The following is a 22,268-nucleotide window of genomic DNA, read 5'->3' on the forward strand; positions in this document are numbered from 1 at the left end:
TTTGAGAGAATCAAGGAGTACGGGTTTAATGCAAGAATATGACATTGATATAAAAGATCAAACATGATTTTATTGAATGGCAGAGCAGGCCTGAGTGACAGAATTTCCTACTCTTCCCTCTGTTTTGTATGTTTTTATGGTGTAGAGCCAGTTGATTCCTGTTGTTTTGGCTGAACTAAAAATGGGCGCATTGAGAGATGAGAAAGCGTCTGGTACAACTGGAACTAATCTACACCATAAATAAATAATGAAAAAGTAAATTTATTTATTATCAAAGTATGTATCTGTTATATGCTATTTGAGATTCATTTTCTTACAGACATTCACAGAAGAACAAATAAATACAATAGAATCAATAAGACTGACAAATAACGAATGTGTCAAAGAAGACAAACTGTGCAAATACAATAATAATAGTACAAAATAGCTAAATGTATAAATAATACTGGGGGAACATGAGTTGTGGCTAAGTACAGCTCCAATGCCATATTTGTTTGCTGCCGCCCACATCAGCTGAATCAAAGGTGGTGGTGAATCAGGATATAGAGGAGAGATTGAAAATCTGGCTGTATGGTGCCACAACAACAACCTCTTACTCAGTGTCAGCAAGACCAAGGAGCTGATTATAGACTTCAGGAGGAGGAAACCAGAGGTCCATGGTCTAGAAACAGAGTTTTCATTGGAGAATCAGAGGTGTAGAGTCAGCAACTTTAAATTCCTTGGTGTTATCATTTTGGAGGACCTGTCCTGAGTCTAGCATGTTTTAGATTAGATTATGAGGACACGCAGTCCTCTTTTATTGTCATTTAATAATGCATGCATTAAGAAATGATACAATGTTTTTCCAGAATGATATTACGAAAACACATGACAAACCGACTTAAAAACTAACAAAAACCATGTAATTATAACATATAGTTACAACAGTGCAAAGCAATACCGTTATTTGATAAGAACAGACCATGGCACGGTAAAAGTCTCAAAGTCTCTCGAAAGCCCCATCATCTCACACAGACGGTAAGCCTCCAGCACCGCCAACTTGCCGATGCAGCATCCTGGAAGCATCCGACCACAGTCCGACTCCGAGTCCATCCGAAAACTCAGAGCCTCCGACCAGCTCCCCGGCACCGAGCACCGAGCACCATCTTTGCTGAGCGCTTCGACTCCGGCCCCGGCAGCAGGCAATAGGCAAAGCCGAGGATTTGGGGCCTTCATCTCCGGATATTCTCGATCGCACTGTGGCAGTGGCAGCGAAGCAGGCATTTCAGAAGTTACTCCAGGTGTTCCTCCGTGCTGCTCATGGCTGTCTCCATCAAATCTGGATTGTGCACAGCCCCCTAGTTACACATGTAAGAGTACTTACAAAGAAAGCACAGCAGAACATTTACTTTCTTAGGAGTTTGCGAAGAGTCAGCATGTCATCTTAAACATTGACAAACCTCTATAGATATGTATTGGATATGGCCCAGTCCATCAATGGTAAAGCCCTCTCCACCATTGAGCACATTTACACAAAGCGTTGTCGCAGTATCCATCATTAGGAGCTCCCACCACCCAGGATGTGCTCTCTTCTTACTGTCATCAGAAAGAAGGTACAGGAGCTTCAGGACTCACACCATCAGGTTCAAGAACAGTTATTACTCCTCAACCATCAGGCTCCTGAACCAAAGGGGATAACTTCACTCAACTTCACTCACACATCATCGAAATGTTTCCACAACCTATGGACTCTATTTGAAGGACTCTTCACCTCATGTTCTTGATAGTTTTTTTCTTTTTGTATTTGCACAGTTTGAAGTCTTTTGCATACTGATTGAACACCCAAGTTGGTGTGGTCTTTCATTGATTTTATTATGGTTATTATTCTATTATGGATTTTCTGAGCTGCCTGCAAGAAAATGAACCTCAAGGTTATATATGGTGACATATATATACTTCAATAACAAATTTACTTTGAACTTTGTAGAGTATTTGAAAGTGAGTCTGTTGGTTGTGGAATCAGTTTGGAATCAGTTGAGTGAAGTTATCCATGTTGGTTCAGGAGCCTGTTGGTTGATGGGCATTAACTGTTCTTGAACCTTGTGGTACAGGACAAGATTCCTCCCCGATACTAGCAGCAAGAAGAGAGCATGACCTGGGTGGTGGGGATCCTTGATGATAGACGCTGCTTTCTAGGGGCAGCGCTGCTTGTGGATATGCCCAGTGGTGGAGGGGGCTTTACCAGTGATGGAGCTGATGGAGCTGGATGTATCCACCACTTTTTGTAGAATTTTCTGTTCTTGGGCATTGGTGTTTCCATACCATGGCATGATGCAACCAGTCGGGATATTGTCCACTGTGCATCTTTCCAAGTTTTTGAAAGTTTTCAATGATGTGCCGAACCAGCATAGACTCCTTCCTTGTAATGGCACCTATGTACTCATCCCAGGACAGATTCTCTGACATGATAACGCCAAGGAATTTAAGGTTACCTGATACTCTCCACCTCTAGTCCCCTAATGATGACTGGCTTATAAACGTCTGGTTTCTTCCTCCTGTGGTCAATAATCAGCTCTTTGGTTTTGCTGCCGTTGAGTGCGAGGTGGTTGTTGTTGCACCATGCCACCAAATTTTCGGTCTCTCTCCTATATGCTGATTCGACGCCACCTTTGATTTGGTCAACAACAGTAGTGCCATCAGCAAACTTAAATATGACGATGTCAGCTGTACTTAACATCATAGTCATAGGTGTAGGAGTAGCTCACCATCTTTGTCCTCTAGTTTGTATGTAGGCAACTCGTGATGGTGTGCAAGGGAAACTTGCTTTTAATTATATCTATATGGGGAAACCATGAATGCAGAAAACAGTTTTTTTGTAATGCTCTGAAAGAGAAACATGATCGGAAAAAGACCAACAGAAGCAAGAGCATACGAAGGTAGGTGGCAGGAAGTTGTGGAATCTGAGTGTACTGTAGCCTTCCTGTAAACAAAGGAAGTTAACATCCCAGACAGAGAGTGAGAGAAAAAAATTTGTTGGTTTTTCAAAAGGGAATGTTTTTCATTGTCGTAAGTTCACTGCATGTTATTTGCCTTGATAATGAGACAAAAGAAGCCTGAGCCAATTGGTGTAAATTCATGCGTTGTCTAATTTGTGATATAAATCTTCAAAAAAGAAGAGCCACAGGCATCCACAAGTAACCTGAGGGTGGTTTCTGTGGAATTGCTGATGTCATTAATGACATCCGCAGAATCTGAAGCTAAGTGCATTCAGCAGTTTTTTGCTTGAAACACTAGATAGTAGATACATCACCCTTACTGTGATAAGCCGTTTCTCTTGTGTTCTCGAGTGCAACACCCTGAGCTTCTGATGATGACGATGGTAATAATCAGGTAGTGTAATTAAGGCTCGTATGACTTGTATGTTGAATAGTAAACTTTAAATGAAGAGAGAATTGTTGCAGAGAGTACTAGCACTAGGCGAAGTACGGTGTTGTACATTATAGTGAAATGTATAACTTGTGTACTTACATGATAAAAGGTCTTGGCCCAAAATGATGACTGTTTAATCTTTTCCATAGATGCTGCCAAACCTGCTGAGTTACTTCAGCATTTTGTGTGTGTAACTTACGTTTTTTTATTTCTTACTGTTGTCATCCTGTCATTCCTCCATGAAGGGGTTTATTATGAAAGTAATGTATGATATTGCCCTGTTCAAGGTTAATGTTCCACAGTGTACATTATATCTGCATTTGGTCTGCTAGAAGTTAGAAATATATGTAATCCTGTGCTGTTTGAATTGTATTGATCTGATAGATCTGGAAGAGTCTGGACAAAATGAATTTAAAAAAAATCCAGTTTGACCCAGCGAGTAATTAGCATTTCACTGCCCAGAGGATTGTGGAAGCAGATTCAATTAGTACTTTCAGAAGAGAGTTGGGTAGATGGAGAAAAGTGATGTGGGGCTGAGACAGGCAGGTTTGTTCTTGTAGAGAACTAATGCAGTCATAATGGGCCAAATAGCCTCTTTTCCTTTGTGAATACCACAGAGAAGTACTCATTTAGGGCCTCACCTACACCTTCTGACTCCATGTACAGAGTTCCTCTGTTGTCCATCATGGGCCCTTCTCTTTCCTTGGTTAATCTTTTTCCCTTAATCTATCCAATCATAAAATAGAATGTTTGTACATCCCATGTGCCCATGTAAAACTCAGTAATAAAGCAATCTAAAAATCTGAAATTTTTCATATAAGCTAAATTTAACATGACACTCAGTTTTACCTCAACCCTCCCTGGAGGACCTACTGAGCCCAAAGAGGTCAAATGTTAATTGCCCCTACTGAAAATTGATGCAATTTTTTTCAGACCAACTTTTGAGTTGCTAAATATTTGTGCGGACCTGACCAAAATACTTTATCTGTAGTACCTGAGGCCACAAAAGAAAAGCTGAAAACTTGTGTGTCAAGATTCTGTCAGAGACCAGCATAACTGAGAGAAAGAAACAAGTTTAGTAAGATACCAAAGAAATTCATTAGATACCATTAAGAGGCTATTCACAGTACTGAAGGTGTTATGTTTTCTAACTCCAAAACATAAAAATAATTAAAAGAAAAACCAGAGAGACAGGAGATAATTCGGGAACGTTCATTTTTACTTTAAGTGAGGCGTACGCATATGATGTGGTGCCGTTACGGGTGTATGCCATTCATGTTCTTCGTACGTATAACCCGTGATGAATTATTTAAACAAACAAAAATGTTTAATCAAATATATTTACAATATCACTCAAATATTACTGATTATTAATTACACAACAGTCCTCCCTGATTAGCTATAAACTCCAATTAAATATAGAATGCATCTCAACTTATATACATGTATACAGTGTATACTATAAAATACAACTTCTATATAGACATACACAGCATAATAAATTTTAAACTGTCCAATTTGGTGTAAATATTTAATCTCTGTGGAGGATTTCTTACTGTTGTGGCATAATATCTTTGCTGGCAAGAGAATCTTGTGGCTCTGAAACAATCTCAGGTTCTGGTACCTCCTCTGTGGTGGTTGTGGGAGTAAGCTCTGAGACTGCAGCAAGTGGTTCCGACAGCTCTGGACATCTTTCTGCTGGCATCCCGAACAGTTCATGGCAAGTTTCATTGGATGATGTGGATCGTGATGTGTGAGTACGGTGTCTGACGTCATCACTTCCCTTACCTTTTAGAAAGCCACCACATGCTGCTTCATCCATTGCCATTTCTTCCCGATCTTTAGTAATGAGTTCCAGGAATGGAGCATAGCACCCAGATTTGCTAGGAACACGTTATAGTAATTGACAAATCCTAAAAAAAAAGACCGCAACTATGACATGTCCTTGGCCTTGGGGCATCTACCACAGCTTGAATTTTCTCAGCACAGTTGTGTAATCCTTGTGCATAAATAGGATGACCACAGTAAGTGATGCTTGGTTTAAAGTATTCACAATTGTTACGCCATACTCTGGGCCCATAATCTTCTAATCTTTTTAACACTGTCTTGAGATGTTCCTTGTCATCCGGGTTACATAAGTGCCAGGGTGCAGGTGTAGATGCTACTCCAAAAATGGCATATTATAGTTATAAAGCTGTTTATGCTGAAAAACACTTTGAACTCTTCTTACATATCCACGTGTAGGTAGGCCTCAGCTTTGTCCACTTTGCTGAAGTGTTTTCCTCCGGAAAGGTTTGTAAAGATATGCTCTATCCTGTATGGAGGGTATTGATCTACTTCCAGTACTGGGTTGATGCTGACCTAAAAATCACCACTGATCTTGACTGACTTATTGCTCCTGTCTTCTGGGACCACTGCATGGGCCCGTGGCCAAATGGTTAAGGCATTGGACTAGCTACCTGAAGGTTGTGAGTTCGAGCCCCAGCCAAGGGAACTTGTTGTGTCCTTGAGCAAGGCACTTAATCACACATTGCTCCGCGACGACACTGGTGCCAAGCGGTATGGGTCCTAATGCCCTTCCCTTGGACAACATTGGTGTCGTGGAGAGGGGAGACGCAGCATGGGCAACTGCTGGTCTTCCATACAACCTTGCCCAGGCCTGTGCCCAGGTGCAGATCCATGGTCTCGCAAGACTAACGGATGGCATTGCCCAAAAGCTCCACTCAACCTTGTAAATGGTTCCTTCAGCCTTCAAGTGATCTAGCTCACTGTTGACTTTATCACAGATTGTATAAGGAAACGGACTGGCTTCGCAAAACTTAAGTGTGACATTTTCATTTAACACTATTTTTACCCTTGATATATATTTGATTTTTACAATAACATTCCTGAACACTGCTATGGCATCATGCAGTACCTTTCTTAATTCACTTTCATTTGACTCTATTGCAAGGGATGTGGCTTCACAATAGTGGATGGATCTCCAATCAAATTGTAGTTGTCTTAGCCAATCATGTCCTCACATTGCCAGCCCTCATGTTTTTACCACGTACGAGCCCAATATGGCTTGGTGGTTGTTGTATTTTACTGTTACCAATGTCATTCCCACAGGAGTTATCTTTTCTCCTGTCTAAGTTCTTAGTTAGATATCTGCAGGCTTTGGTTCAGTATCTTTGAAATGTTGTTCCAACTCATTTTGTGGAATGATTGAAACAGCTGAGCCAGTGTCCAATTTCATTTTAGTTAGCTATTTACTTCTGGTGTAAGTAACATTGCTTATCTATTGTTAGCTGTCATATTGTAAACCTCAAGGCTACCTAGCCCTGTGTCACTCTCGTTTTCAGATTTTTTTCATCAACAGCATGCAGATTAGCTCTCTTTTTTGAAACTGGAACTTGACTTTTTATCTTTTTCTCTTCTCCGTGCAGTCCATTTATTTTTGTCTACCCGCCATGCTCTTTGTCCTATGTTGTTGCATTTTCTGCAAGTTTTGCTTTTAAACCTGCATTGATGTGCTGTATGTGAGCCCCTGCCACAATGGTAACACAATTCATAGGCCAGGCATTGCATTTTTGTTTACGCTTACTTTCATTCCTGACTGCAACTCAGTGGCATCTCTGTGTGCTGTTTTCATTGATACAATAATTTCACCTGTTTTTTAAAAATGTAAGTTGTGCTTCAATTAGGAGCTGTTTTTGAAGGCTTTCTTGTAAGATTCCACAAACTAAATGGTCTATTAGTGCATCGTTAGGCCCATCACTGAACTGACAATGCTCAGACAATCTCTTCAATTCAGCCACGTAAACTGAAATGGACTCCCCTTCCTTTCCTTTTGATTCCAGTTATGAAACCTGAAGCGTTCTGCAATCAACAATTTCAGTTCTAAATGTATCTGTTTTACTTTCACGATATCAGCAAAACTTATTTTGGCTGGTATGTTGGGGTAGTCAAACTTCTAAGTAAACTGCATGTCTTTGAACTCAATGTACTCAGCAAAATTGGCAATTGCTTCTGATTGGCTGATTCGTTTGCTTTAAAATACTGCTCAATCTACTCAGTATATATAATCCAGTTATCCATTGTGCAATCAAACGCGTCTATCTTCCCAATGTAGCCAGCCATTTCTACTCTTGATTTTATTTATGATTATTATTGCCTTGTAGTCACTATTCAACAGGTAGGTAGTGATTGGAAGTTCATTTAAAACTTCTTCGTTGCCACTGTTATGTTTTGTAACATCAAAACATAAAAAAAAATGATTAAGAGGAAAACAAGGGAGCCTGGAGATAATTTGTGTACATTTGTTTTTACTTTAAGCGCTACATCCACACATAAAGCAGTGGTGTTATGACATATGCCAATCACGTTCTTTGTACATATAACCCGTAGTAAATTATTTAAACAAACACCAATTCTTAATCAAGCAATATATTTACAACATTACTCAAATATTTCTGATTATTAAGTATATAGCACAAGGAATTTTTATTTTTGGGTACTTCTCAGTAAAAACATTTCTTGATTAATCTACACACATCAAAGTTGCTGGTGAACGCAGCAGGCCAGGCAGCATCTCTAGGAAGAGGTACAGTCGACGTTTCAGGCCGAGACCCTTCGTCAGGACTAACTGAAGGAAGCAGTTAGTCCTGACGAAGGGTCTCGGCCTGAAACGTCGACTGTACCTCTTCCTAGAGATGCTGCCTGGCCTGCTGCGTTCACCAGCAACTTTGATGTGTGTTGCTTGAAACTTACAGCATCTGCAGAATTCCTGTTGTTCTTGATTAATCTATCTTTGTTAAAAGTTCAAAGGCAATGCATGATTACTCTGGCTGTGGCATCTTCAGGCATCACTTCAACTCTAATAGGGAGAGAAACTGCATTAAATTCCTATTAAACTGACAAAAATAAAGACTTCAAGATATAACATTGGCTGGGGAACTGTAGTGGAAAACAGTTTTAAAAGATTGTAAACTCATTGTCTGGGATAAATTTATAATAGATCACAAAGTATTACATTGAACATTACAAAATCTTGGACACAATAATAAATTAAAAGGAGCTGTTATTTTAGTGCTAGCTGGAGATTTTAATCAAACACTACCAGTAATACCATGAAGTATTAAAGTAGATAAATTAAAATCCTGTATTACACATTGCGGAAGAATGATAAACAATTGCACTTCAAACGCATATGACAGGTGATGCATCCGTAAAAGAGTATTCTTTGAATTTACTCAAATTAGGAAATGGGGAAACTAAGCACAAAGAATTGTGAAAAAGTTGGGTCAAGTTGTTACATTACTTCATGATCTGATGCAATCCGCTCTCCCAAATGTCTGTCAATGTCTTTTGACTGATCAGCAGTTTCGTGAAAGAGTAATTTTAGCTCAAAACAGTGACATGGTGCAAGCCATTAATAAAGATCTTCTTTCAAAGCTTCCCACATAACTTGTACAATACAGGTCCTTTTGACAGTGCAATAGACATAGATGAGACTATATATTTTCCCATTAAAAACTTTAGATACTTTCCCATTAGATACTTTAATTTTTTAAAGTATCTGTCACCATCTGTTATGCCATCACATAATCTTGAACTAGAAGGAGGAGCTCCAGTCATGCTGTTTGGGAATTTGTATCTAGCAAACCTACGCAATGACACAAGACCATCAGTTTAAAAATTACTACCACATGTCATTGAGGCTACAATAATGACTGGTAATGACGTAGGGGAAAACATCTTCATTCCTCAGATATAAATTACTCATCTGATCTACGTTTTCAATTCAAGCAACCTCAGAGAACAAAACACAGAATATTACAGAACTGTACAGGCCGTTTGGCCCAAAATGTTGTGCTGACCTTTTAACCAACTCTAAGATCAATGTAACTGTTTCCATTTTTCTATCATCCATGTGCCTATCTAAGAGTTTCTTAAATACCCCGAATGTACCTGCCCCTACCACTACCCCTGGCAGGGCATCCACGCACCAACCAATCTCTGCATAAAGAACTTACCTCTGGCATCCCTCGCCCCCCCCCCCCCTCGCCCCATACTTTCTTTGAATCACCTAAAAAAATATGCCCTTGTGTTAGCCATTTCTGCCCTGGGAAAAAGTCTGCTATGCCTTTTATCATCTTGTACACCTCTATCAAGTTACCTCTTATCCTCCTTCATTCCAAAGAGAAAAGCCCGAGTTTGCTCAACCTATCAGTATAAGACATGCCCTCTAGTACAGGCAGAATCCTGGTAAGTTTTATCTGCATCCTGTCTAAAGCTTCCACATCCTTCCTATAATGAGGCGAGCAGAACCGAGCACAATATTCCAAATAGTTCTGCTATGAGTGTCAACAAGGCATGAGGACACAATGACTAAAGAGTTGTTAATCTTAATCTTGAAACCTAATGATTTTCCCAGGTCCTTCTATATTTTTGGTTGCTCCAGAATTGGAGATTAAAATGATCTGTACATTTTACACCAGATTTGAAATAAAGTAAAATAATGCATTCTGAAACACCTCAACATTGAACTTAAATGAATTTATACATTGTGCATAGGTACATAGGAATTTAGAAAGAATTGCATTAAATGTAATTTTTATACATAATTAATTAGATTACATAAGTTTGAACACCTGCTTATCTTATTCATTGATTACTTATATATTTAAGTTAGATTTTATTTAACTTACAAGGTGTATAGCAAAATATAACATTTGTAACTTTTTTTTTACATTTACACATGTAACATAAAATGTTACATCTGGTCAATCTTGCTGTATGCTTCCGAAACATGGACTATAACACCAGAACTCCAAAGAAACTTATACGCAACAGAAATGTGGTGTCTTAGAAGAATGCTGAAAATATCATGTAGAGATAGGGTAACTAATGAGACAGTACTCCAAAGTGCCCATACAAAAAGATCTTTAATGGGAACATTAAATGAGAGGAAACTTGAATTCCTGGGCCATGTCATCAGAAAGGGAGAAATAGAATGACTTACACTACAAGGCCGTATGCCTGGGAAACACGGAAGAGGAAGGCAAAGGAGAAAATATATGGACACTGTGAAAGAACTAACAGATCTAAGTGTGCGAGATATCATTGACGCTGAGAGGGATTGTTCGGTGTGGAGCGCCATGATCGCCCAAGCATGTAACGCGCAAGGCACGTGAAGAAGAAGATTGTGAAATGATTCCATGGAGGTAAATGCAAATATCGTGCCAGCAGCATAATAACTAAGGTATTGCTAGATATAGCAGCTAGTATACTTATAAGACGTCTTCAGGTTTACCTGAATCCTGTTTGCCAGTGATATTTCTATAGCTATACACAATTAAAGCCCTTTGGATGATTTCCTATAGTAAATGTACAAGGTAATTGCAAGATTCCAGGCATTATGTTGGGTTGAGAGGATGCATGCCTTGCCTTAGTCTTTTCTGCTGCTGGTGTGGAGCTGATCACTAGATGGTGCTGTAGGTCAGCCTGTGATCACTTTCTTCAATCCACAAATCACCTTCCTTGTTCACCTCTTGTGCACCTTGGGTATCTTCCATTCCCATGCAGAACTTTCTGTTTGTGAATCTAGTTTATTTACAAATTCAGGCCTTAATGTCCTTATTTTTAAGGGTTTTAAAGCATCAAATCATTACATTTTTAAGCATAATGACCAAGGCTACCTAGACGGAGTATGAGGTGTTGCTCCTCCACCGACGGACCGACATGTCAGAACGATCTCTGACGATTTAAAGTTGAAGTGGTCAGAGTGTATTGTCTGAAAATTAACAGATTGTTTGAATAACCCCCAAGGGTTTTGAAGAGACCTGTGTCATATTATCTAGATGTAAGTTTACAAGAAAGATTGGCACGGTAGCGTAGTGGTTAACACCACCCTTTACAGTGCAGGTGACGCGGGTTCAGTTTCTGCTGCTGCCTGTTTGGAGTTTGTACGTTCTCACCGTGACCATGTTGGTTTTCTCCAGATGCTCTGGTTTCCTCCCACAGTCCCAAGACCTACCGGTTAGTAGGATAATTGATCATTGTAGATTGTCCTGTGACTAGGCTCAGATTAAATTGGGGGATTGCTGTGCAGTGAGGCTGGAGGAGCCAGAAAAGCCTGTTCCATGCTGTATCTCAATAAATAAAAAAAAATCTCTGGTGGTTGTAGATGCAGATATGGTAGGGACTTTTAAGAGACTCTTAGATGGGTGCATGGATGAAAGAAAAATGGATGGCAATGTGGGAGGAAAACATTAGATCAAAGGTTCCCAACCTTTTTTTCATGCCACGGACTCTTATTTTTCAGCCAGAAAGTAATAAATCAGTGGACTGCTCTGCCACAGACTGCGGTGGAGGCCAAGTCCGTGAGTATAGTTAAGGCGGAAGTTGATCGGTCAGGGCATGAGAGGATATGGTGAGAAGGCAGGTGTATGAATCTGGGATCAGCCATGATGGAAGGGCGGAGCAGACTCGATGGGCCAAATGGCCTAATTCTGCTCCTATGTCTTATCGGCTTACCATTAACCAAGCGGTGTGTGGAGCCCAGGTTGGAAACTCCAGCGTTAGATTGACCTTGGAGTAGGTTAAAAGGTCAACACAACACCATGGGCCAAAGGGCCAGAACTGCTCTATATTTAATGATAGTAGAAATGCAGAGGACATTGTAAGTAGAGAGCTGCTGTGGAAATCTCTGGTTTATTGCTGCTGTTACTCTTCCGTTCATTCTGTTCTTGCGTCTCTTGCTGCTTCTGACTCTCATTCCACAGGCCGTACATCTGTGGGACATCGTACAAACCAAGATATAGCGTGATTTCTTCTGCTTGTTCTATTTTTCTAGCCTGTATAAGTAGTGAAAGAACATTATTAAAACATGACCATGTGGTAGAGTCATTGCTGCTGCTTTTAATGAAGGAAGGATGACAAGGCTGCAGAGAAAGTAGCTGAGGAATGGAGCTAATTATGTGGCTCTTTCAGAGAGCCTGCTGAATCCCCCATTGTCTGCTATATAATTACTGGACCTATACAAATTGCTCCTGGGCATTATTAAAATTGAGAGTGCATTTTTAATCTGTGAAGAACTACAGGTGCAGGCTCGTGTCACTGTGAGGTGGAGAGTTGTAATAGAAAGAAACATTAGAAAGATTAACTTTTATTTGTCATACGTACATCGAAACACGCAGTGAAATGCATTGTCTGCATTGACGACCAACACAGTCTGAGGATGTGCTGGGGACAGTCGGCAAGTGATCCCGTGCTTCCAGCACCAACGTAACATGCCCACGACTTTCTAAAGGTGACCGTATGTCTTTTGAACGTGGAGGAAACTGGATCACCAGGTGGAGACCCGTGTGGTCATGGGGGGAAAAAGTATAAACTCCTTATGGACAGTGGTGGGAATTGAACTGATTGCTGGTGCTGTAAAGTGTTATGCTAGCTGCTACACTACCATGATCTTGAGTAAAACTCTGCTGCAGTTTGGAACCTGAGAAACATGGCACCATAAGGATAGAGTCTTTGGGACAGAGGAAAGTGCACCATGACCTGTGAATTTTAAGATTAGAAGTCAAGGTCATGAACTTGGGGCTCTAGCTTATCTTGTACCTTAGTTTTTTTTATATATAATGTTATTTTGCACTGTAGTTTGTCCTTAACTCTTACCTCAAGAAGTGTGACAATTCTGACCTCTTGCAGAATCTTGCGCCCTGATGATGCGAACATTGCGGGCAATGTCCATGGTGGTACAATTCTGAAAATGATAGAGGAGGCCGGAGCCATCATCAGCACCAGGCACTGCAACAGTCAGAATGAGGTGAGTCTCAAAAGTTGACCTCGTATGAATGAACAGATCTGGCTTCACATTGTTATGGCAAATCTAGAGATTTTGATGACAGACCCTCGTGTGTTGACTATTCAGTTTTACCTTCTGTTGGCATATACATGCAGAAAACAGAATCAGAATTGGGTTTAATGCCATGAAATACGTTAGCTTAGTGGCAGCAGTACAAAGCGATGCATGATAAATATAGAAATAAATAACCAACTACAGTAAGTTTGTAGATGTATATTAAGCAGTTAAATTAAGAATAGTGGTGTAAAAACAAAAATAATAAAAATAAATGAAGTAGTGTTCATGGGTTCAATGTCCATTTAGAAGTCAGATGGTAGTGCGGAAGAAGCTGTTCCTGAATCACTGAGTGTGTGCCTTTAGGCTCCTGTACCTCCTTCCTGACAGTAACAATGAGACGAGAGCATGTCCTGGGTGATGGGGGTCCTTAATAATGGACGCTGCCTCTCTGAGGCACCGCTCCTTAAAGATGTCTTGGATACTACGGAGGCTAGTACCCATGATGAAGCTGACTAATTTTACAACTTTCTGTAGCTTCTTTCGATACCGTCTAGTAGCCCCCTCCCACCATACCTCCCTTACTTGTTAGAGTGACAAGTGATCCCTTAATTTGTTTAAGTTATGTTTTAGAAATGATAAATATTTCAGATGAATGTAAAGCAGCTTGATATTTATTCCTGACAAAACAGAAACTCAAGTTTTATAGAAGAGTGTTGTATATTCCAGTGATAAGGATGCATATTGTACTGAAACTTCCTTTAATTTCTATACCTGGCTCAATGGCTTCATGTGTTTTCCCAGCGTTGCTCTTATGCCAAATGAGAAAGCGATCAGATAATTTTAATAGTGTTACTAACAATGAATAGAGTATTGTGAGCAAGAATTTCAATTACACTTTATTGTACCTGTCAGATAAATACCAGAGGCACTAATTTACAGGGGGAATATTGGTTCATAGGCAGACACCTATGTATAAAAAGTTGTAGTAAGGTGAATGGACAATTATCCTTTATTTACTAGTTCATGATACTCGGAGAACAGGGTGGACTTATTCAGATAATGTGGTCTGCCCAACATGCTGTTACCTATACTCAGATCATGAGGGGTCCTGCCCAGACAAATGTCAACACACCCGCCACCAATGCAGAGGCAGCGGTCAAGACCGACACAGAGATTTGTGACTGACTGCCCTGAGCTCCCACCCTCCAACCAAAACACCTCAGGCCCCTCCACAAGATGAACAGGAGTTAATCGAAGAGGGGAGGGCAAAGGGGCAAGAGGAAGAATGGTGGGTGGTGAAGAGGAAGAAGTCCAAGAAGATATCACCCGAGACAAACGAGCTGCTGACAACAAAAGGAATGGGAAGAAAATAGCAGGATGGCAGCCAGACACCAGCGACCTCTGCTTGTGGGAGGAAGAGGAATGTGTGAACTGATTAACATGTTCCTGGTAACTTCCAATATTGTAGCTTTTACACAGGGAAGCATCCTAATGAACTTTAGAAGTTAGTGCTGATTCTTCTGTCCCTCCTGGTGCATCATTCTTTTTCCCATCCTTCATTGTAGCTTGCACTCATTCCTTGTCAACACCCCTGACTCCCAGGAGCTGAAAGAGTGCCAGTTGTGTTATGATGTGACGCTGTGAAAGTTCTTTATTGAGATGCAGCATGGGCTCTTAGAGCCGCGCCGCTCTGCAATTCCCCGATTTCATTCTAGCCTAATCACGGGACAATATACAATGACTAACTAGCCTATCAAGCGGTAAGTTTTTGGACTGTGGTAGGAAACTGGACTACCCGGAGGAAACCCACGCGGTCACGGGGAGAACATACAGATTCCTTATAGACAGCAATGGGAACTGAACCCGGGTTGCTGGTACTGTAAAGCGTTGTGCAAACCACTACACTACCATGCCGACCAACATCCTGAGATCAGAGCCATTAGGGAAAGGTTTTTGATGTGCACTGTCAGATGTCTCTCCCTCATTTTGTTTTTAACACTGATCTGATGAATATGCAGTTGCTTCTATCTTGAAGGCATGATGCTGTGTCTTTGACCTGTTCCTCCCTTCATAGGTGCTGCCTGATGTGTTGAGTGGTTGTAGGATTTTCTGTTTGTATTTCTTTTGAAGGATTCTGCTGCAATTTTGTGACTCAGTTTTGAGGATGAGCCTGATGAAATCACCTGGGATGTGGTTATTTGGATCCCAGCTTGAATAAGTCAACTTAACACTTGTTTAATGGAGAGTTCTCTCTATAATTGTAGGAGAAATGTATGAGACTCTGTACATTACATTCAGCTTAAATGTTCAGTTTTATTAGAAGCTATTTATCGTCTGAGAGAATGGGGCCAGTCATGATTCAAATGAATGCAATTGAAAACCTCACGGAAGTGACTTGATGATAACGTTATCTGTGTGAGATAAATAAATATTGGTGGTGGGGTGCACAGAATACTTGCATATAAAAACTATCTTTATAAACAACTAGTGTTAACTGACTTGGAAATATGTGCAAACTTCTGTGAACAAACTCTTTTTGGCTTTCCACAGGAGAATTTCTAGGTGTCTTGATATACCTTCTCTGTGATATTATTATCATTAAACATACTGAAGCTGCCTTTGCTCAGAAATGTAGCTAGATTGGGGAGATAAATTCTGTGGCTCCCAGGGTAGGTCTAAGGTTTTTTCGTGTGACGAGTGAATAAGTGCCTGACTCCTCCAGTCTCTTTCATGACATACAAGATGCACGCCATGAAGAAGATGAGTACTGATCTGGATTAGCACATCAGAATCAGATTTAATATCACTGGCATATGTGACATTTGTTCTTTTGCGTTAGCAGTACACTGCAATATGGAATAATAGAAAACTATAAATTACATTAAGGTATATATAAAATGAATAGTGCAAAAAGAGAGCAAAACAAGGGGAAAATATTGTCAGGTAGTGTACATGGCTTCAGTGTTCAGTGTTGATTGTTAGCAAGGGGGACATGTTATTTCCGATGGGCACTGACTGTGGACTCCCAGTGAGGAAATCAAGGATCCAGTTGTAGAGGGAAGTACAGAGGCCCAGGTTTTGGAGCTTGTTGATTAAAACTGAGGGTATGATTGTATTGAACGCTGAGCTGTAATCAATAAACAGCAGCCTGACATAGGTTTTGCTATTGTCCAGGCGATCCAGTGCTGAATGGAGAGCCAGTGAGACCTGCATCGCTGTAGACCTATAGTGGCGATAGGTAAATTGCAGCGGGTCCAGGCCCTTGCTCAGGCAGGAGTTGATTCTGACCATGACTAACTTCATCACAGTAGATGTGAGTGCCACTGAGCAATAGTCATTGAGGTAGCTCACCCAGCTCTTCTTGGGTACTGGTATGATTGTCACCCTTTCGAAGCAAGTGGGAACCTCTGACTGTAGAGGTGAGAGATTGAAGATATCCTTGAATACTCCCATCACAGGTTTTCAGTACCCAACCAGCTACACCATCAGGGCCTGACGCCTTGTGAGGGTTCACCCTCTTGAATGATGTTCTGATGTTTGCCTCCAAACCTCCATCTGAAACATGCACCCCTCCACTACAGCTGATTCCATCTGTAAATTCTACTGCACCGGCTGACAAGCCTTATAAATCTCTAGCCCCCATTAATTAGAAGTATAGAGGCGAGAGGTGCATGCAGACACCACTACCTGCAGTTCCTCCAACTAATCCAGACTTGAACATGTATTGCTGCATCTTCAGTACAGGTCAAGATTTGGAAATTTTCACCTCACAGTATTCTGGGTTTGCTCTCTGCAGTGATTTCCACAAAAGAGATTCTGCAGATGCTGGAAAGCTCGAGCACCATGCAACGTACTGAAGGGACTCAGCAAGTGAGGCAGCATCTATGGGGGGAAGTAAACAGTCGACACTCTGGGGCTGAGATACTCCATCAGTACATGAGTTCCTTCAGCATTTTGTGTGATGCTGTGATGATTTAAGGTCACTTAATGTCACTCTGAAGAGCAGCTCAGGATGAGTAAATTTGCTACAACATGGAAGGGGTGTATAGTACCCAACTGTTCCATGCCAGCTCCCAACTATTCCTATTCCCTGTATCTCTATAGTTTATTCTTCCTCACAAGCTCACAGACTCTTCTTTAATTTTTTTGCCATTTATGAGATATAGAGAAATGAACCAAGTGCAGGCAGATGAGATGAGCTTAGTTTGGCATCATGGGCTGTATGACTTGGTCCTGTGTTGTAATCTTCTACGTACCTTCACTAAGGGATCACTTACAGTGGCTAATTAACTCAACAGTACACCGTCGGGAATGCTGACCTTCTGTGGAGTGCTCAAATTCCAATAGTTCAAAGTTCAAAGTAAATTTATTATCAAAGTACGTATACGTGTCCAGATGCTACCCTGAGATTCATTTTCTTGCGGGCATTCACAGTAGATACAAAGAAACACAATAGAATCAATGAAAAATTGTACACAAATAAAGACAAGCAACCAATGTGCATAGGAAGACAAACGGCAATTAGAAAAAATATATAGTAATAATGATAAATAATATTGAGGACATAAATGGTAGTGTGGTTGAAAGCGAATTCATAGGTTGTGGAATCAGTTCAGTGTTGAGAGACTGGTTTATTTATTTTTATTTTTGAGGTACAGTGTAGAATCGGCCCCTCCGGCCCTTCAAGCTGTGCCACCCAGCAATACCCCAATTTAATCCTACCAACCAATAACCAATTAACCAACCAACCGGTATGCCTTTGGTCTGTGGGAGGAAATCAGACCTGGAGGAAACCTACATGATTATGTGGGGTAATGTACAAATTCCTTACAGTCAGTTGTGAGAATTGAACCTGGTCCGCCTGTACTGTAAAGCCTTGTGCTAACCACACATTGGTTCATGTGGCTGTTGGTTGAAGGGTAATAATATAAAACTATGCAGATTAGGGAAGCAATGACTTGTGTACAGAGAGTTATAAAACACATCTATTGAATTCATTACCACTGTTCTGTTAGGGGCTAAATTTCATTTTCAATTCAGTGCTCATTGCATTTGTGTTCTCATCTCAATTTTGGAATTTGATGGTGCTGAATTAATATGGATTAGGTAATCTTTGACGTATATGTATGTCAGTCCCTTGGAATAATGCCAAAAAGGAAGTGAACACTGATGACTTACTGGGATTAATGATTAGAGAACATGTCATGAAGATAGGTTGAGCAAGATAGGGCTTTTCTCCTTAGAGATAAAGAGGATGAGTGGTGTTTTGATCCATTATAAGAGGCATGGATCAAGTGGATAGCCAGTGACTTTTTTTTTCCCCAGTGCAGAGATGGCTAATCTGAGGGGGGAAATAATTTTAAGGTCATTGGCAGAACATCTAGGGGGGATGTCAGAGGTAAGTTTTTAACAGAGAGTGGCGGGTGTGTGGAATGCCCTGCAAGGATTGGTGGTAGAAGCAGATACATTAGGGACATTTAAGAGACTCTTAGATACGCACACGGATGATAGAAAAATGAAGGGCTATATACGAGGGAAGGGTTAGCTTGATCTAACATCATGGCTGAAGGGCCTATACTGTGCTGTAATGTTCTATGGTTTATATTTGTTAACTCCCCCCCTCCAATCCATAGGAAATAATTCCAGAATTTATGGAATGTTGGAAGATGAGCACCAAATAATCCAGTATTCTCTTAGCCGCCTCTTTCAAAGCTCTGGAATATAGTTCACTGGGTCTTTGGAATTCATCTGTATTCAAGGTCACCAACTCCTCAAGGACAATGTTTTGATTAACACTTATTTCCTTCACTTCCTCATGAGTTAATTTGACTTCTCAAATTAAATACATCCTATAATTTATTTTCAATATCGAGTATTTTTTTTTGCTTAGTGTAACAATATAATACAGGAATGCTTACACTTCAGTGCCTTTAGCCGAAACTAAATTAGTGCATAACCTATGAATGTTTGAATAATGATTAAATGGAGGAATGATCATCCTCAAAATGGAAAATAAAAAGTCATGGATTATGATTTTTCCGGTATAAGATCTGCTTGTAAAGGAAATGGGGTTGATGAAACGGAAGTTAACTTCTCTGCTTATGGTTTGATGTAAAACTGATTTTTATCAAGGTTAAAGAGTACTGTGAATGGTGGAAGAAAAAGGCAGTGGGTTTGTATGATGCATTGGATCTGTTATCTCTGGGTTTGGATCTCATCCAGACTGAACGATGCAAGTCTTCTCTATATAATAACTATAATAGTTCTGTCTGAGAGAATTCGAGGCAGTTTCAACCCAATTCCCAGTGTACATGAACCTGTAACACAAAGCTGTCCTAAATTGTTTACTAATTGACATTCATATTGTCTATCCCACTGTTGCATCTTCTGATCCTTAGGGTTCTTCTGGGAGTCAGGAATGCTCAGCAGTCTTAATTCCAAGACTTCAGTTTATTTTACGGTACAAGCAACCATACAAGTGCGATGCAAACTACAAACGTTTGTAAGTGAGGAACTGGGAACCGATGCTAAGGGTGTATGGATGCAAAGACAAAGGAGTAAAGAAGCCAAGATGTAACCTGAAAAATCCATCACTTTTTTAGATGAGATAAGACATTCCTTAGACAGGAATAACTAGTTAATAGGCTACATTATTAAAACAATTATATCACGTGGTTAACGTGCTAGTACTTAGCCAATGAAAAATGAGAAAGGTGATAAATTGTTAGTTTAGCTGCTATATCACTTACTGCCAGTGAGTGTCAAAATTACATGGGTTTGATAAAAAGTACAAATCTTACAAAAGGTATTCTTAAAAAAACAGTGGTTTCCAACACCACTCAGGACTTGGAATGGCTGGATTAAAAGCAAAGACCAAAGGCTCAAGAAAAGATGCAAAAGGTTTGGGATTAAATATACGCTATTCAGGCAAGATAGGCAGAGCATTACCTTGTTCATACTAGTTGACTTAACAGTGGGCGTTCCATTAGCATTGTGTTGGTTCAATTCCCACCACTGTCTGTAATTTTGTACATTCTCACTGTGACCACGTGGGTTTCCTCCGAGTGATCTGGTTTCCTCCCACATTCCAAAGATGTATGGGTTGGTCAGTTAACTGGTCACATAGATGTAATTGGATGGCATGGACTTGATGGGCTGGAAGGGCCTGTTACCATGTTGTATCTCTAGAAAAAAAATGTTCTTGATTTGAGTGCTGGATTGATAAATTGAAGAAAGAAGGTTGAATTGCCTTGAGTTCTTAATTCCGCACATTAAGTCCAATATTTTTGGAAGTTTTTTTAAATCATTATTTGGGTGACCAGTCCCATTTATTATTGGCATTTGAGTGATGTTTAAGCAGTGTGACAAAAGGTCACTGTACTGAAAAGTCCCTGTTTGCATTAAACTCTGCTTCCTAGGCTATCCCTGAGGATCAAGGATCAGTTGGTTCTGAAGTGGGAAGGTGCCTGTGCGTGAACTCTTTTGAAAAGAGTGTGGTGGTTGTTGCATTCCATCTGTCATAGTGACTTGAGGGAGAAGTGTTCATCCTAAAACAAAGCAATCCAAGATGACTGGGGACCAAGGATAGCTGCAGAATGATTTCAATACATGTCTAACACTGGATTAGCAGATTACAATGTCAAAGAGACAGCAGTGAAGGCATTTCAGGAACCAATAGCCAGCCAAGACGGTTTTTAACAGAAGCTAGCTATTATAACCACTAGGACTCCAGCTTTTTGAGCTTTAGTTTCACATTATTAATGTTAACAATTAAGGTATACTAAATTATGAGGGATATAGATAGCGTAAATGAAAGCAGGCGTTTTTCACCGAGGTTGGTTGAGACTACAACTAGAGGTCCAATCACAAACGAGAGAAAATCTGCAGATACTGGAACTCGAAGCAATACACCCATAATGCTGGAGGAGCTCAGCAGGCCAGGCAGCATCTATGGAAAAGATTATAGTCGATGTTTTGGGCCAAGACCCTTCATCAGATCTGGAGAGAAAGATGAGGAGTCAGAGTTAGAAGATTGGGGGAGGGGAGAAAGAAACACAAGGTGATAGGTGAAACCTGGAGGAGGAGAGGGCTGAAGTAAAGAGCTGGGAAGTTAATTGCTGAAAGAGATACAGGGCTGGAGAAGGGTGAATCTGACAGAAGAGGACAGAAGGCCATGGAGGAAAGAAAAGGGGATGGAGCACAAGAGGGAGGTGATGGGCAGATAAGGAGATAGGGTGAGAGAGGGAAAAGGGAATGGGGAATGGTGAAAGGATGGGGGCATTATCGGAAGTTCGAGAAGTCGATGTTCATGCCATCAGGTTGGAGGCTACCCAGATGGAATGTAAGGTGTTGCTCCTACAATCTGAGACCTGACGTAGATTAGGAGACTGCTTCGTGAAACACCACCGCTCAGTCCGCCAGAAAAAGCGGGATTTCCCAGTGGCCACCCGTCTTAATTCCACTTCTCATTTCCATCTGACATGTCAGTCCGTGGCCTCCTCCACTCTCAGGGTGGAGGAGCAACACCTTGTATTCCGCCTGGATAGCCTCCAACCTGATGGCATGAATATTGATTTCTTGAACTTTCAGTAATATCCCACCTCCCTTCACCATTCTCCATTCCCATTTCCCTCTCTCACCTTATATTCTTACCTGCCCATCACCTCCCTCTGGTGCTCTTCCCCCTTTTCTTTCTTCCATCGCCTTCTGTCCTCTCCTATTAATTCCCCCTTCTCCAGCCCTGTATCTCTTTCACCAATCAACTTCCCAACACTTTATTTCACCCCTCCCCTCTCCCTGTTTCACCTATCACCTTGTGTTTCTTCTTCCCCTCACCCAACTTAACTCTGACTCCTCATATTTTTTTTTCTGCAGTCCTGATGAAGGGTCTCGGTCTGAAACATCAACTGTACCCTTTTCCATAGATGCTGCCTGGTCTGCTGAGTTCCTCCAGCATTTTGTGTGTGTTGCTACAGCTAGAGATCATAGGTTAATGGTGGAAAGTGAAATGTCT

General features: G+C 40.7%; 1 protein-coding gene across 4 annotated transcripts in view; it reads left to right on the plus strand.

Moving 5' to 3' along the window:
* acot7 (acyl-CoA thioesterase 7) overlaps window positions 1-22,268 on the plus strand; it is a 257,856-nt gene that overhangs the window by 15,854 nt on the left and 219,734 nt on the right. For 3 of the 4 annotated variants that reach the window (XM_072245005.1, XM_072245006.1, XM_072245008.1), the window contains exon 2: window positions 13,102-13,219. In XM_072245005.1, the coding sequence (XP_072101106.1) occupies window positions 13,102-13,219 (118 nt within the window). Of the gene's footprint in view, window positions 1-3,282; window positions 3,370-13,101; window positions 13,220-22,268 lie in introns of those variants that run through there. The other variant, XM_072245007.1, reaches the window with a different exon arrangement.

The sequence above is a fragment of the Mobula birostris genome, chromosome 27 (genome assembly GCF_030028105.1).
Source record: "Mobula birostris isolate sMobBir1 chromosome 27, sMobBir1.hap1, whole genome shotgun sequence".
NCBI classification, from domain to species: Eukaryota; Metazoa; Chordata; class Chondrichthyes; order Myliobatiformes; family Myliobatidae; genus Mobula; species Mobula birostris.